This window comes from Galeopterus variegatus, unplaced genomic scaffold (genome assembly GCF_000696425.1).
Source record: "Galeopterus variegatus unplaced genomic scaffold, G_variegatus-3.0.2 Scaffold1792, whole genome shotgun sequence".
NCBI classification, from domain to species: domain Eukaryota; kingdom Metazoa; phylum Chordata; class Mammalia; order Dermoptera; family Cynocephalidae; genus Galeopterus; species Galeopterus variegatus.
In genome coordinates, this window is record NW_007727903.1 from 299,982 (window position 1) to 315,919 (window position 15,938).

General features: G+C 35.2%; 1 protein-coding gene across 1 annotated transcript in view; it reads left to right on the forward strand.

Moving 5' to 3' along the window:
* Nucleotides 1-4,956: 4,956 nt before the first annotated feature.
* Nucleotides 4,957-15,938, forward strand: part of LOC103595557 (serine/threonine-protein kinase Nek1-like) — a gene marked incomplete at its 3' end in the record, with an annotated part of 49,963 nt that continues 38,981 nt past the window's right edge. Inside the window, exons 1-4 of the mRNA XM_008578974.1 lie at nt 4,957-5,031; nt 5,452-5,535; nt 5,984-6,061; nt 6,639-6,734. Of these exons, the coding sequence (XP_008577196.1) occupies nt 4,972-5,031; nt 5,452-5,535; nt 5,984-6,061; nt 6,639-6,734 (318 nt within the window). The remainder of the gene's footprint in view (nt 5,032-5,451; nt 5,536-5,983; nt 6,062-6,638; nt 6,735-15,938) is intronic.

The following is a 15,938-nucleotide window of genomic DNA, read 5'->3' on the forward strand; positions in this document are numbered from 1 at the left end:
TGAGGGTTGCGATCCCGTTGCCGGTCCCCGGTCCGGTACGGGGGCAACACTGAGGGTTGCGATCCGTTGCCGGACACGGAAAAAGACAAAAGACAAAAAAAAAAAAAAAAAATCAATTGAATTTATATATATTGACAATGAGCAAGTGAGAAATGATATAAAAATGTAATACAATTTACAATTGCTCCAAAGAAAGTGGAAAAAAAATCTAACAAAACATATGCAAGATTTGTGCAATAAAGATGAGAAAATGTTGATGAAAGAAATTCAAGAAGAGCTAAATACTTGGATATTCAGTGTTCATGAATCAGAAGACTCAACATAATAAAAATGGCAATTCTTCTTAAATTGATATGTAGGTTTAATGTAATTCCTATGAAAATCTCAGAAAAGGGTTTTTTTATGGATATGAACAAGCTTATTCTAAAACATATGGAAAGAGAAAGGTCTTAAAATAGTCAAAACAATTTTGAAGGAGAAGAAGAAAGTGGGAGGAATGACTCTTCTTGATTTTAAGGCTGACTTAGAGCTACAGTAATCAAAACAGTATAGTACTGGTGAAGGTATAGACACAAAGATCACTAGAACAACATGGAGAACTGCAAAATAGCTTCACACAAATGTACCTAGTTGGTTCTTGACAAATAAGTAAAAGCAATTCAATGGAGGAAGAATAGCCTTTTCAATATTATTGCTGGAGGAATTGGACATCTGTTGGCCAAAAATAAAATTAACCTTGACCTAAACCTCACACTTTACAAACTAACTAACTCAAAACAAATCATGGAATTTCATATAAAACATAAAACTGTAGAACTTCTAGCAAAAGACAAAAAATTTCTGGACCTAGGACCAGGCAAAGAGTTCTTAGACTTGCCATCAAAATCATGGTCCAGAAAAGGAAAACTTGATTAACCAGACTTTATCAAAACTAAAAACTTCAGCTCTGTGAAAGATCCTGTTAGGAGGAAGAAAATACAAATTACAGATTGGGAGAAATATTTGTAAACCACATGTTCAACAAAGGGCTTATATCTAGAACATATAAAGAAGCATCAAAACTCAACATTAAAAACGTAAAGAATCCAGTTACAAAATGTGCAAAGACGATTCTAAACATTTCATCTACGACTATGTGCAGATGGCAAATATGAAAAGATGTTCAAATCATGAGCCATTTGAGAAATGCAAATTTAAATTACAATGAGGTATTACTACACACCTATCAGAATGACTAAAATAAAAAATAGTAGTAAAACCAAATGCTGGTAAGGTTGTGGAGAAACTGGATCACCTATACATTGTCGATGGGAATTTAAAATTATACAGCCACTGTGTAAAATAGTTTGACAGTTCCTTTTAATGCTAAAAATGGACTTAATTCACAAAATATAATTATAGAGATGGAGGACAAATTAATGGTTGTCAGGATTTAGGGTTGGGGATGGTGAACGTGGCTATAAAGTGTTATGGTAATAATACAGTTGTGTCAATTACGGTGTGGTTACATAAGGCTACAGGTGTGATAAAATTATATAGATACACATGGACAGACACAGATGTGTTCATGTATAACTGGTGAGATCTCTGTGGATTATATAAGTGTCAGCTTCCTGGTTTGGGTAGTGTACTGTAGTTATGCAAGATGATAAAACTGGGAGAGGCCAGGTGAAGGGTGCACGGGACCTCCCTGTACATTTCATTTCTGTGAGTATATAATATTTCAAGCTAAAAAGTTTTTAAGAAAAATTTAAAATCAAGTTCTTGTATTTTTCAAACACCATGAAAGGAAGATATAGCCTATAGCAGTACTCACTCAGTTCACTACGACCTACTCGCCTATAACTAAGATATTCCCATACATCTTTTCAGAATTTACCTTACATCTTTGCCTGGCACTGCCTATTTCTTATTTTCTTGCACCTTTGCAACTGTCTGACCTATACCCCCAAAGCTAAAATAATTAATAAGCTAATGCCAGGACCTCCTCAAGGATGGGAGCAAACTGAGTGAGTTAAAGCCTTTTGTCAGGCTGGAAGAGGAGAAAGGCAGGGCATGTTCATACAGTATTACTTTTTTGTTCTGGCACACCCATGAAGTGGTACTGTGCCTAGACTTAAAAGAAGTTTATGTAATTCTACTTAAGGTCCGCAGAGTTTTTATGGCATTGATAAAAACACGAATTGACAGACTTCAGAGTCAGTAGTCCATGTTCTTAACTGTCATAGTATACTGCCCTTCCACCATTATAATACACTATGAGGAGTGCTAGCTACTGCGAGAGGGATATATAAAGAATGGTGTGGTAGATCAGAGGAGGCACACAACTCCCTAGAGAAGGCTTTGGCAAGGCTTTCCAGGACTGAAATGTTTGATTTGGATTTTGGAAGATGAGTAGAGAGCCATTTTAAGAAGATGAGTGAGATCATGGGATAGTCCAGAAACCACAAGCAATTGTCATTTCTAGAATGTAGGATTTCTGATTGAGCAGTGGCAGAGATGGGACTGGAAATGGCTAGATCACAAACAGCTTTTTCTTGCCATTCAACAGAATTTGGATTGAAGTCTGAAGATAATGGGAACCATTGAAGGATTGATGTGGAGTTTGATATGAAAGGGAATTTTAGAAAGTTTCTCTGAGTGCATTGTGGAAAATAGACTGGGAGGATGTCAGACTAGAGTAAAATGATAACTTATGAAGCTCTTTTGGAAATCCAGGAGTTAAAAGAAGAGAGCCTGAGCCAAGGCAGAAACTAAAGTGATAAATCATAGTTATCAAGACATAGAATTGGTCATTTGGCAGTCATTTGTATATGGCCAGTAAGAGTGATGCCAAGGCAACTCCCAGCTTGCTGATTTGGGTGGCTAAGTGTCATCAATAACTGAGTTAGGAATAAGATCATGTAGTAAAAAATGATAAAGTCATGTTTATAAACTGAGGTAGCTTTGCTGCGTAAGAGTAGAGTTGTCCAGATATCAGTTTAATATACACAGGAGTCTATAGTTCAAGGGAAAAGAGCTTTGACATTAGTTTAGATTTAGGAATTGGCAACATAAGGTAAGCCTGGGGATGAGAAGAGAAGGAGGGCCAGAGAATGAAACTCTAAAAAATATGGACAGTTAACGAAGAGCCAAGAAGCAGAAAAGCCTGTGAAAAGTAGTTACAATTGGAAAAATCCAGAAGAGAGTGCCCTTATAAATACTGAAAAAAAAGAAAGACTTTTAAAAAAATGTGTGAATTATAGAACATTTACATAGTAGAATGTTGTGAATAGTATATAGTCACTTAAGAATAATGTTTTTAAGGAATATTAAATGAATGTGGGAAGAGACTCGGGATATAATATTAAGTGAAAAAAATCAGGATAACTGTAGGGATATTTCAGATTTGTAAAAATAAGCATGTATGCAATCATGAGTAGAAGGAAATTTGGAAGCCAATACCCTTAATTTTTAAGTTTCTCAGAAGGTAGAATTATAAATGATTTGTATTTTCTTCATATTATAAATATACTACAGTGAATGTATATTATTTGTTATGAGAAAAAATACATATGAGTATATAAATTATGTGGATTCAGTCAAAATTAAATTCTAATGGAAATTAGTGCAAAAATTACTCAAAAGGGTCCATCTGAATTGTGAACTAGGAGGTCATTGTTCATGTTAAAAAATTTTCAGAGTCGTAGTTGGATCAGAAACTAGCTTGCAGGGGCTAGCCGGTTAGCTCAGTTGGTTAGAGTGCAGTATTGGTAACACTGAGGTCAAGGATTTGGATCCCCATACCAGCCCGCAGTCTCCCTCCCCTCCCCCAAAAAAGAAGAAACTAGTTTGCAGTGGGTTAAAAAATGAATGGAAAGCAGGAAAATGAGGATGACAAATATAAAAATACACTTTCAACAAGCTGATAAAAAGGCATTAAACAGGGAAGTGGGACCAAGGATTTTTTTAAGCTGAGAGAAACTTGAAGCATGCTTGTATGCTGAAGGAAGAGAAAGTCAATAATTTTGTAATCTGATACTTTTACTGAAGGATGTTAATAATTTTTAATAAGATAATTCCATGTTAGTGATAAACTCTGTTAAAAATGAGTCAGTTTGTGATTGGTTATGATCATTTGTAGTATAGTAATGGAATGACCAAGTACAAAGAGTTTGATTAGATCTTATAATTAATATACAATACATCTGTGGAATTCAGAAGCAGTGAGCTCGGGCCGGCCCGGTGGCGAACTGGAGAAGTGCGCCACTTGGGAGTGTGGTGGCGCTCCCGCCGAGGGTTCGGATCCCATGTGGAGACTGAAAGAGTTTGATTAGATCTTATAATTAATATACAGTACATCTGTGGAATTCAGAAGCAGTGATCTCGGGCCGGCCCGGTGGCGAACTGGAGAAGTGCGCCGCTTGGGAGTGTGGTGGCGCTCCCGCCAAGGGTTCGGATCCCATGTGGAGACTGGTTCCCACTCACTGGCTGAGCGCGGTGCGGGCGCAACACCGAGGGTTGCGATCCCGCTGCCGGTCAGTAAAAAAGACAAAAAGAAAAAAAAAAAAAAGAAGCAGTGAGCTCAAATATTTTCATGCGTGTGTATGTGTGGTGTGGAAGACTTATGTAGAAATGGATTTGGCCCTTTGTAGAGGAAAAATTGGATTTGAGGATTATCTAACCTCTAAAGCAGTGGTAAAAACCTCTTTACTTAAATGGCTAATAAAAACATAGCTGGTGTCTGTTTTAAATAATTATGTTTGGGGTTTAATTGCATCCTTCTGTTCTCACTGCGTGTATTTGTTAAATTGATATAGAAAAATGCCAGGGTTTGTTACCAGAGTTTATTAGCTAGAAATGGTCAGTATTTGCCAAAAGAAGTAAAGTGGCACCTGGATATTCCTAGGTAAAATGATGATGTAGCCTTAGTCATTCTTCAAACTTAGTACATTAAATGATAAACAGGGAATCCTGCAAAACCTGGCAGCTATGTATGGAGGCAGGTCCAGCTCTTCAAGAGGAGGGAAGTCAAGAAACAAAGAGGAAGAGGTATGCTTCCTGCATGTTCGCTACCTCCGTCACATAGCCATTTTTGAGTTTATTGCCTTTTTTCCTTGCATGGTTTAAATTCTTAACAATTATTTGAAGATTTCTATAGGGACCTGTTAATATATTCTGACTGACACGTGTCATAATTTTGTCCCATAATTGTTATTCAGTTTTCTGAGTTCAATTTCTTTACTTTTGATAAAATTAAAAATTTGTATTTAATATATTTATTTTCAGAAATAAGTTGATCTAAATTAAACACTTGAAAGCTAATATTACATTTCCATTAACCAGATTTCAGAAATTTTATTTCTAATATTCAGATTAATACTTTTCCTTAAATTAAAAAAATTTTAGCAGTAAAAATGTTGACGGTTTTTCTTTTAAATTAATATGTTGGGGATTTTTTCCTCTTTGTAGGTTTATCTGGCAAGACTGAGACAAATAAGACTACAGAATTTCAATGAGCGCCAACAGATAAAAGCCAAACTTCGTGGTGAAAAGGTAGGTTGAACATCAATTTTTTTTAAAGTAATTGATTGATATTATAATAGAATAAGATTAAAAATGCTATGCCACTAACAAAAAAATAAAAATTGACAAGCAGTGAAAGTCAAAGACAAGAAAACTATACATAGTGATAAAGTAAATCTTATTTATATGATTTCAAATTGATAAGACCATTTGTTCTGGAGGAATTCTTAGAGGAAAATGTAAATAGTACCATGGAAGTATTAAAATACATCTTATAGCAATCTCTTTCTATCTTTTTGTTCCATTGTTCATAAGCTTTGGTAGTAGTAGAGTGTGTAGTTGCAGCTTTGGAAGAAAATTAACAGTGTTGAACAGTTTCCCATTGTACATTTTTAGATGTTAGTTTCTTCATATTATCTTTCACCGAGCTCTGCACTGCATTTGTTCTAAGTGATTTGCTTATCTACTTATTTTGTAGAAAGAAGCTGATAGTTCTGAGGGACAAGAAGGAAGTGAAGAGGCTGACATGAGGCGTAAAAAAATTGAATCACTTAAGGTATAGACTAGAAATGCTATAGGTTTTCTTAGAGAAAATTGAAAGCTAACATAGAAAATTGTGTTCTTAAGTTTTGCATAGTTAAATCACTTTATTCTCTTTAATTTTTCTTCCCCCTTCTCCCTCACATTTTGGTTTCTAAAAAATAGTGTTTTTCTCTCTGTTATCATATTTATAAAGAGCAATTAGATGAAATCATGGCATAGTTTAATGTACTATTAAACTGTCACACAAGTAGGCATCAAAGGAAAAAGATGGTAACCTTAAAAATGAAAAATATGTAGCTATCCATTTCTGTGAAAATAAGTAAAATTAATGTATTATAATTGTTGTAAATTTTTGCATTTTTATTTCTATTTAAATGTACTCAAATTTATTTTCATTCAACAAATTTTTATTGACTGCCTGCTATATGTCAAGCCTGATTCTAGGTACTAGGGCTATACAATGAGCTTACATTTTTATTCTGGAGCCACATACACACTTCTTTTTTGACTAATAAGTAAATATAGAGCTGGACAAAAAATCCTATGCCTTCTTTTTGGTAACTAATTTTGTTGATTGTTTTTGTTTTCAGGCCCCAACAAATGCACGTGCTGCTGTACTGAAAGAACAACTGGAGCGAAAGAGAAAGGAAGCATATGAAAGGGAAAAGAAAGTGTGGGAAGAACATGTAAGATTTAGCTTACATTCTTAATCCTAGTCATATTAATGTTCTCATATCTGTTACTGAGTAGTGTGTCAGCATTCTAATTTTGTAATTCTTTTTATTTTTTTATTCTCATTATCTCTCTTGCCATTTCTCTGTCTCACTCTCTGTCTCTTTCTTTCTTTCTCTGTATCTTTCTTTGGCTGTTTGATTTGAAGTGAGAACCTAATTTTATTTTTTTATTTATTTTTAATTTACTCATTACCAAGTAGGTAATCGAAGTCCCAGCATTTTTTAATGGCTACATCTTCCTTCTGCCACTAATTTATAATAATTTTTATATATGCTAGAGAATGAACCTAGTATACGTGTCAAGTTCTATTTTTCTCCGGGCTTTCTACTCTGCTCTATTATTCTGTCTGTTCTGCTAGTTCCTCATTGTATTAGTAATTATGGATTTTGAATATGTTTTTATTTCTAACAGAATTCTTTCCTCATTTCCCCTTTACTCTCCTTTTTACATTTATTTTCTTTTGTTATTCGCTCTTTTTCTTTACCAGATAAGTTTTAGGATGATTTTTGTTTCTTTTCTTTTCTTTTTTTAAATCTTGTTGGAATTTTGATTGGTGTTATCTCAAACCTCCAAATTAACTTAGGAAGAACTGACATGTGTGTAATAGTTTTTATCCAGGAACATGTTAAATTTCTACATTTACTCATTGTTTCCTTTATATCTTACACAATTTTGATCATTTTTTACACGTATCTGTTATAGTTCTTGTAAAGGTTTTATTTCTACATACCTTATAAATTTATTTCTGGTTTTTTGTTTTGATTTGTTTTGGCAACTGGACAGTACAGGGATTGAACAGATTGGAATTTCTGTTTTTAAATGTTTTTTTTTTTTAATAGATTATTGCTAATATTTGTAGAAATTCGGGGGTTTTGCTTATCTTTTACCCAATGAGTTTTCCTCTTCCACCAATTTTCAGTTATTTGCTGGGTCTTCAGCATGTGACTATATCATTGGCAAGGGTACTTTGTAATAACAATAATTCATACAGTTTATTGTTTATTATATGCCAGGTACATTATAACCACTGTATATCTATTGCTTTGTGTAATCTTTACAACTTTACAGATATAGAAAGAGATAAAATAATTATGTGAAGTCACATTTCCAGTAAGAGCAGAACAGGGATTTGAAACAGGATCTGCCCAGTGTCAAAATTTTTATTCTTATGCGGTTTCCTCTGCTTTCTGCTTTCTATAAGTTGTACCTTTCATTACCATTTTGTTTCTTATGGCATTGGGCAGAACTTCTAGGACAATGTTAAAATAATAGTAGGGATAATATTTTGTTCCTGTTTTTAATGGAAATGCTTTGTTAAAGCCTTATGTGTATGTATTAGTTCATTTATGTTGCTTACAAATACATGGAACTGGATATATTATAAAGAAAATAAAATTTATTGCCTGCAGTTTCAGAGGCTGGGAACTCCAAAATCCAGGGAACACATTTGGTGAAGGCCTTGGTGGTGGCAACAGTGACCAGGCAGAAAATGACATGAAAGTCACATGAAAGTGACATGGCAGAAAATGGCAGAGCAGAGAGAACAGAGAGCACTCTCCTTTTAAAGCCCTCAGAACCACGCCCATAACCATCATTTTTAATCCATTCACTGTGGTGTGGTCCTACAGTCTAATCACCTCTTCAAAATTCTGCCTTTCAATTACCTAATAGGATTTCCTACCCTCAACAGTTATAGTGGGAATTCAGCTTCTAACGTATGAACTTTGAGGGACACGATTCAATCAATCCATAGCAGTGTAGTAAAATATTAAGGAAGTATAGTTTTATGTCTAATTTTAACAGTTTTTATCAGAAAATATTTTTTGGAGTTTTACCAAATGTCTTTGTATACCTCTTAATATGATTATGTTTCTTCTTAAGCAGCCCATTGATGTAATGTACCGGGAGATTTTCTTCTTACCAGATCCCTAAATATAAGGAATCAATTAGCTATAAGAGAGTGAGTGAAAGAGTCAGAACACCTGAAGTCAGAAATTAGACCAAGGGTTTTTTGATAAATACCTTTTTATTTTCTATTCAATGTAATTTTAGATAGTAACTGCTCTGATTTCTCCTCCCTCTGCTAGTTTTGTTTTTCTCTTTAGATTAAAAGGGCCAACTGTGGGTGTATTAGTCCATTTTGTGTTGCTATAACAGAAATACCTGAAACTGAGTAATTTATAAAGAAAAGAGAGGTTTATTTGGCTTACAATTCTGGGACAGTTGCATCTGGCATGGGCCTCAAGCTGCTTCTACTAATGGTGGAAAGCGGCAGACAGCTGGCGGGTACAAGCAGATCACATGGTAAGAGGAAGCAAAAGAGAGAGAGAGAGGGAGAGGGGAGGTGCCAGGGTCTATTAAACAACCAGCTCTCTTGGGAACTAATATAACAAGAACTCACTTATTAACCCACCTCCCCCAGGGAGAGCACTAATCCGTTCATGAGGGATTCACCCCCATGACCCAATCGGTTTCCAACACTGCCACATTGGGGATCAAATTTCCACATGAGTTTTGGAGGGGACAACACATCCAAACTCCATCAGTGGGCAACTCCCTCATCTATTCCCCCTTTTCTTTCCTGAATTTCAGACATAGCATGAGCAAGGCTTGAGTATGAAACAATATCTATTGTAATGTATTCCATCTTCCCCAAGAGTGTCTAGTAATTATCTCCTAGCCCATTGGCCAAAATTTGACCTGGCTTTAGTCAAATTTTACTTTTACTATGCTGTTTGAATCATAGTAAAATTGATTGTTTTACTATAAACAATCAAAAAATTATAAACAATTAAAAATTGTTTTAATACAGTGTTTTTATTTCCCCCTTTCCTTTTTTTCAGACATTGCATGAGTAGGGCATGAATATGATATAGTTAGTAACTGTGCTAACTTATCACTTCTTCTCCAAGAGAAAGTTGTAGCAACCAAATTTGTCAGAAGTAGAAATAAGTCCTCTTCATAGTCAGAGCCAATAGATTTTTCTATTGCCCAAATCCCTTTCAAACTTAACCTGATCTAGAAAATAGTTGTGAGCCTACCTTTGGTGGCATACATATACAGTAGTTGGGAACAATCTGCTTTTGTTCTCCTGGGCTTATGTCTTCAGCACAAGAAACAGGAACATCCCAATCCATGCTGATTTGCACAGTGGGCAAGGACTATGTCAGGACAAACTGGTATGAAATTTCCTGTGTGTTCTTTTTTAGTCAGCTTTTCCCAATGTAAGCCTGTTCCTATAATCCTTATGTTCAGCTACAATACCACAGTTGCAAGCTTTAAGGTCCATCGCTACCTCTCAGTCTTTAATAATCCATTCCAGCATTCCACATAGCTCATGAAGGTGATTGTTATAGTAAGGTATACATTAAATATCAGTTTATGCTTAGTCCAGATCAGCCTTATTTTAAAAATGTGGTCCATTATGTAAAATGACATGGGGGCATCAAAGTATTTGTAGTAACAGTCTGCATGCCTTTGATTATGATACCCTTAAGAGACTGGGTCAAAATAAAAGGGGGGGATTGGGTCAGTTACACCCTATTCACTCCCACCAGTATGCATGCACAGGCCCTATCTTGACAGCAGGCCTATACAGTCAACTTTCCTTATTGTGCTACCTGTATTCCCCCAAGGTAGGGTGAATGGCTGTGTCTTGGTTCATGCTGTGATTGACATGTGGGAGACTGTTATATAACACATTAATCAAAGGGACTTGTTTTCTTTTCTCCTGTCATGGAGGATCTACTTACTTGAGTGATTTAGAATGCTGTGCTTCTAACAGCTCAAGTTAGTATATGTCAGAGAATCCAACACATGAGTTTTGTCATTATGTTTCTTTCCTAAAATCTGCTCTTGATGGGCTGAAACGTGGCCCACAAACACATCTAAATGTGGTTTTAAATACATCTTATGTAATGACTTTCTAAAGAACAGTTCCCCAAACAGGCTTCCTTTTCATAGCTTGTTTCTCACTGTCCTGCTCACTCAACTATATCATAACCACTGCCCAAGAGTTACTATAAACATATACAAGTACAGTCATGCAGTGCTTAACAGTGAGAATACATTCTGAGAAATGCATCCGTAGGCGATTTCATCATTGTGCTAAAGTGTATTATGAAAGGGAATAGCAATGAATTTTCCTGTTATCTACACTGGCCACTAGTTGCATAAGCATGGGCCCTCTAATTATGTTACTAGTAAGTATCTCAGTGTCTCTCTCTCTCGTCATTTATTAAATGATGATTAGAAGAATACCACCCCCACAAAGTTATGAAAATTAGTGGTAGAGATTGTGCCTGGCACTCAGCAAGCACTCACAGAGTGTTAGCTAACTGTTATTAACTATTATTTTCCTATGAGAGCTGGTGGGAATAATTTAAAAATGCAAGAATTTTAAAGTATACAACAACCCTTTCACTTGGAGTCAGACCTGATGTGTCAAATGCTTGGCTTTCTATTTTAAAGGTCTGAGCTACCTTTGGAAGGGTCACCCTGTAAATAAGCTAGGCACTCCTCAACATATTTTGCAGTAGGTTTGTTTACACCAAGAATCACCACAAACACATGACTGATGCATTGCACTACGATTTTAGGATGGCTACAGTGTCACTAGGCAACAGGAATTTCGCAGCTGCTTTATGATATTATGGAACTACTGTCCTACATGTTGTCTGTCTGACTGAAACATCATTATGTGGCACATCCTGTACTTGTTCATTCAGTAACCACGTATATAATGTCTATTGGGTTGACTGTCTCATTTCTTTACATTCCTGTTCTCTTTAGTACTCACTACTTCCACTGGCATCCCTGGATTGTAGTTCTACATGTACAAATGGAATTCTTTTACCTTATTTTTCATCTAAGTTATAGCATAGGCACCAATCTGCATATTCACATCAATTTAGACAACATATCTGTGGAAATCTGTTCCTTAGGTCTGGAAGTGTACTTTGAACGTGATGAGTTCCTTCCTTATTGCATTTAACTCCTTCATATATATTTCATTTCTCTTTCTATCTTTGTAACATTCTTCAGACCTCCCAATCAGGCCTATAAGGCTTCCTCCATAGTATACACACTCCCCCTGGGGACTTTAATGCTAGGAAGATCATCAGAGGAGTGTCTTTGGAATAGGAACCCTCAGTATAAGTGGAATACTGATTCTTTCTGATATTCTTGAATTCTTTGATGTTAAATAAACATATCTTGCAGAGATCTCTGGAACTACATTAATGTCCAGTTACACTTGAAACAGGTAGTATGGTTCCAAGTTTATCTCATGATCTATCTATTTAAGTGAGTGAGATTGGAAGGCAAGACTAAGGATAAGAATGTTAATGTAGTTCCAATAAAACCGCTATGAAGTCTTTGCTCTCTAAATCATGTAAAATAGTGAAAAAATTTTTTCTCTGTACTTTCTCACTTTTAATGGTAGATGTGTCTTAGATAGTTCTAGAGTACACACAATGATAGATGTTATAACTATATTATTGGTAGATAATTCTAGCTTCTAGTATGGTACAACTTTGCATTTCTTCATGTTCCATCAGAAATATTTTTATGGTGGCAGCATTAGGCTTTTGAGGTCCAATAGGCAAGCAACCCATTTTCAGCTAGGGGAATTATTTCATTATGTGCAGTTTTGGTAATATTGTCAAACAAGGTGTCTCAGCGTCTTCTAGCTGAGTAATTGACAACTGTTCCAAAGTAGACCAGTTAAGTTCCTTCCTAGGACTTCAAGCTTGAGCAGAATACCACGAGATTCGAAGTTGGAGCTATTTAATCCAGCAGGAGAAACTGATAAGAACATGAATTAGTTTCTGCTCTCTTGGTCCATGTTATTATCCTGGGTTCTGTTCTTTTGGAGGCCTTCCCTTTGCTTTTGTGATCCCACTGATAGCTCTCTTCTTTCCTTTTTCTTTTTTTTTTTTCTCTTTCCCTTGCCCTTACCATTTCTTTTCCCCTTTCTCCCCACCCCCCCTCCCCATTTTCCCCTTTTCCTTTACTTTTTCTTCAGGTCAGTAAGGTTTTTTTGTTAATAAATTTTATTGCGTGTATTTGAGGTTTACAACATATTATGAGATATACATAGATAGTGAAATGGGTGCTATAGAGAAGCAAATTAACATATCTATCATCTCACATATTTCCTTTTTCTTGACAAGAGAAGCTAAAATCTACTTATTTAACAAAAATTCCTGATACAATACAATTTTATTAACTGTAGTCCTCATGTGCATTAGATCTCTAGACTTGTTCATCCTACATATCTGCTATTTTGTATCCTTTGACCTACATCTCCCCATTTTTTCACCTGCCCCTCCCACCCTAACCCACACCCCAGTAATGACTGCTTTATTCTCTTTCTCTGTATATTTAACCTTTTTGTAAGATTCGATATTTAAGAAAGACTATACAATATTTTTGTGTGTGTATCTGGCTTATTTCAATTAGCATAATGTCCCAGGTCCATCCACGTTTGTAGCAAATAACAGGATCTCCTTCCTTTTAAAGACTGAATAATAACATATATACCGCAATTTCTTTACCCATTTGTCCATTAACCAACACTTAGATTGTTTCCATATCATGTCTATTGTGTATAATGCTGCAGTGAACATGGAAGTACAGATATCTTCATGAGGTGGTGATTTCATCTCCTGTGGGTATATAACCAGGAGGAATTGCTGAGTTATATGGTAGTTCTTTTTTTTTTTTTCCTTTTTAGAAACTTCTATACTATTTCTCATAATGGCTGTACTAATCTACTTTTCTACCAGCAGTGTGCTAGGTTTCCTTTTTACCCACATCCTTGCCACCATTTGTTATCTCTTATCTTTCTGATAATTGCCATCCTAAACAGGTGTGAAGTGATATCTCATAGTGATTTTAATTTGCATTTCCTTAATGATCAGTGATGTTGAGCACCCTTTCATATGCCTTTGGTGAAATGTCTTTCCAGGTCCTCTGCCCATTTTTCAATTGGGCCGTTTGCTTTCCTGCCATTGAGTTCTAAGTGTTCTTTATAACTTTTGGATATTTACCCCTTATACATATGTGGTTTGCAAGTATTTTTTACCAGTCTGTGGTTTGCCTTTTCATTTTCTTGTTTTTTGATTTTTTGTGCAGAGCTTTTTAGTTTGATGTTGTCCCATTTATTTATGTTTGCTCTTGCAGCCCGAGCTTTTGTAATGATATCCAAAAAATCATTCTGAATGCATTGCCTTCCCTCCCACAGTTTATATCTTTTTATAGTGTGCATATCTTAACAACTTATTGTAGTTTATAGTTATTTTTTACCATTTTAACTTTTAACCTTTATACTAGAGTTTGTAAGATTTACACACCACCATTACAATAATGGAGTATTCTGAATTTGACTATGTATTTACCTCTACTGGTGAGTTTATACTTTCATAGGTTTTTGTGATAGTAATTATTGTCCCTTTTTTTCTGGCTGAAGAACTCCCTTAAGCATTTCTCTTAAGGCAGGGCTAGTAGTGATGAATCTCCTCGGATTTTGCTAGTCTAGGAAAGACTTTATCATTCATTTCAGAAAGACAGCTTCATTGCATATAGTATTCTTGGCTTTCAGTTTCAGCACTTTGAATATATCATCTTATTCTCTCCTATCCTGGTATATTTCTGCTGATAAAGCCACTAATAATCTAGTGAAGGTTTCCCTGTACAAATATGTCACTTGACATTTTTCTTTTAATGCTTTTAAAATTCTTTCTTTCTCTTTGACTTTTGACATTTTCATTATAATGTGCCTTGGTGGGGACCTCTTTGGGTTGAATGGTTTGAGGACATTTGAACTTTATGTCCATCTCTCTCCTGAGACTTGGGAAGTCTTCAGCAGTTATTTCACTAAATAAGCATTCTGTGCCTTTCTCTGTCTCTTCTCCTTCTAGACTTCCATTATGTGAATATTTGTTTGCTTAATGGTGTCCCATAAGTCCCACAGACTTTATTCTTTTTTATTCTTTTTTTTTTTTCCCTCCAACTGGGTTGTTTCAAAAGACCCACTCTCAAGTGTACAGATTTTTTTCCTCTGCTTGATCTAGTCTGCTGTTGAAGTTCCCAATTGTATTTTTTATTTCATTCATTGAATTCTTCAGCTCCAAGATTTTTATTTGGTTCTTTATGATGTCCATGTTTTTGTTGAATTTCTCATTCTGATTATGAATTTGTTTTCCTGATTTCATTGAATTGTCTGTATTCTTTGTATCTCCCTGAGTTTCCTTAATATCATTATTTTGACGTCCTTTTGAGGTAGTTTGTAAATTTCCATTTCTTTGGGGTCAGATACCAGAGAATTATTGTGTTCCTTTGGTATGCTTTTCCTTGCTTTTTTATGTTTCTATGTCCCTGTGTTGATGTCTGTACAGCTTTTAGAACTGTCACTTCTTCCAAATTTATAGAGTGACTTTCATAAGGAAAGGCTTTGAACTGCATATCTGTTCTAGGCTGTCATTTGGGGAAGGTGCATTAGCTCTGGTTCCAGGAGAATAAAGTGTGATGAAAGGTCTTTTTTTTTTTCTACAAATTATATAGTGTTGCCCTTCTCAGCCAGCATACATGCTCATGTTGTGAGTAAAACATGCAAGGAAGATAGATTCAATTTTTTTAAAGGGTGGCAATTTAAAAACTAAAATTCACTGAAAAAATAGAATTAGGGAAATTATTTTTCTTTTTCATTGTGTTAATCCTTTCTTACACATTTTATTTCTATTTCTTTTTTCTATTCTCTGAGCTCCCATTCAGTTCCGTAAGGCTTCTTCCAAGAAGGACAGACTTCCCCCTTCTGGCTACCTTGAATTTTTCTTATTCATAGACTTTCTTATGAAAGCATTATAACAATACTAGCTCAGAAATATAATTCAGGTACAAATACTTTATAACCATTCTTCAAAGAGAGGGTTTTGAAAAGTTAAATATGAATTTGATAAAATTTGGCCATGATGTATCATTAGGCTAAATAAACCTGTGTGTGAAATTACTCTATATTCAATATATGAAATCAGGCCATTTCATATTTCCTAACATATATTAAATCCTTACTAATAAGTAAGCATTTAGAGATGAAATAGTATTTGTATTGATCTGTGCCTCAAGAGTAGGTAAACTGATAGTTTCATGTGTTT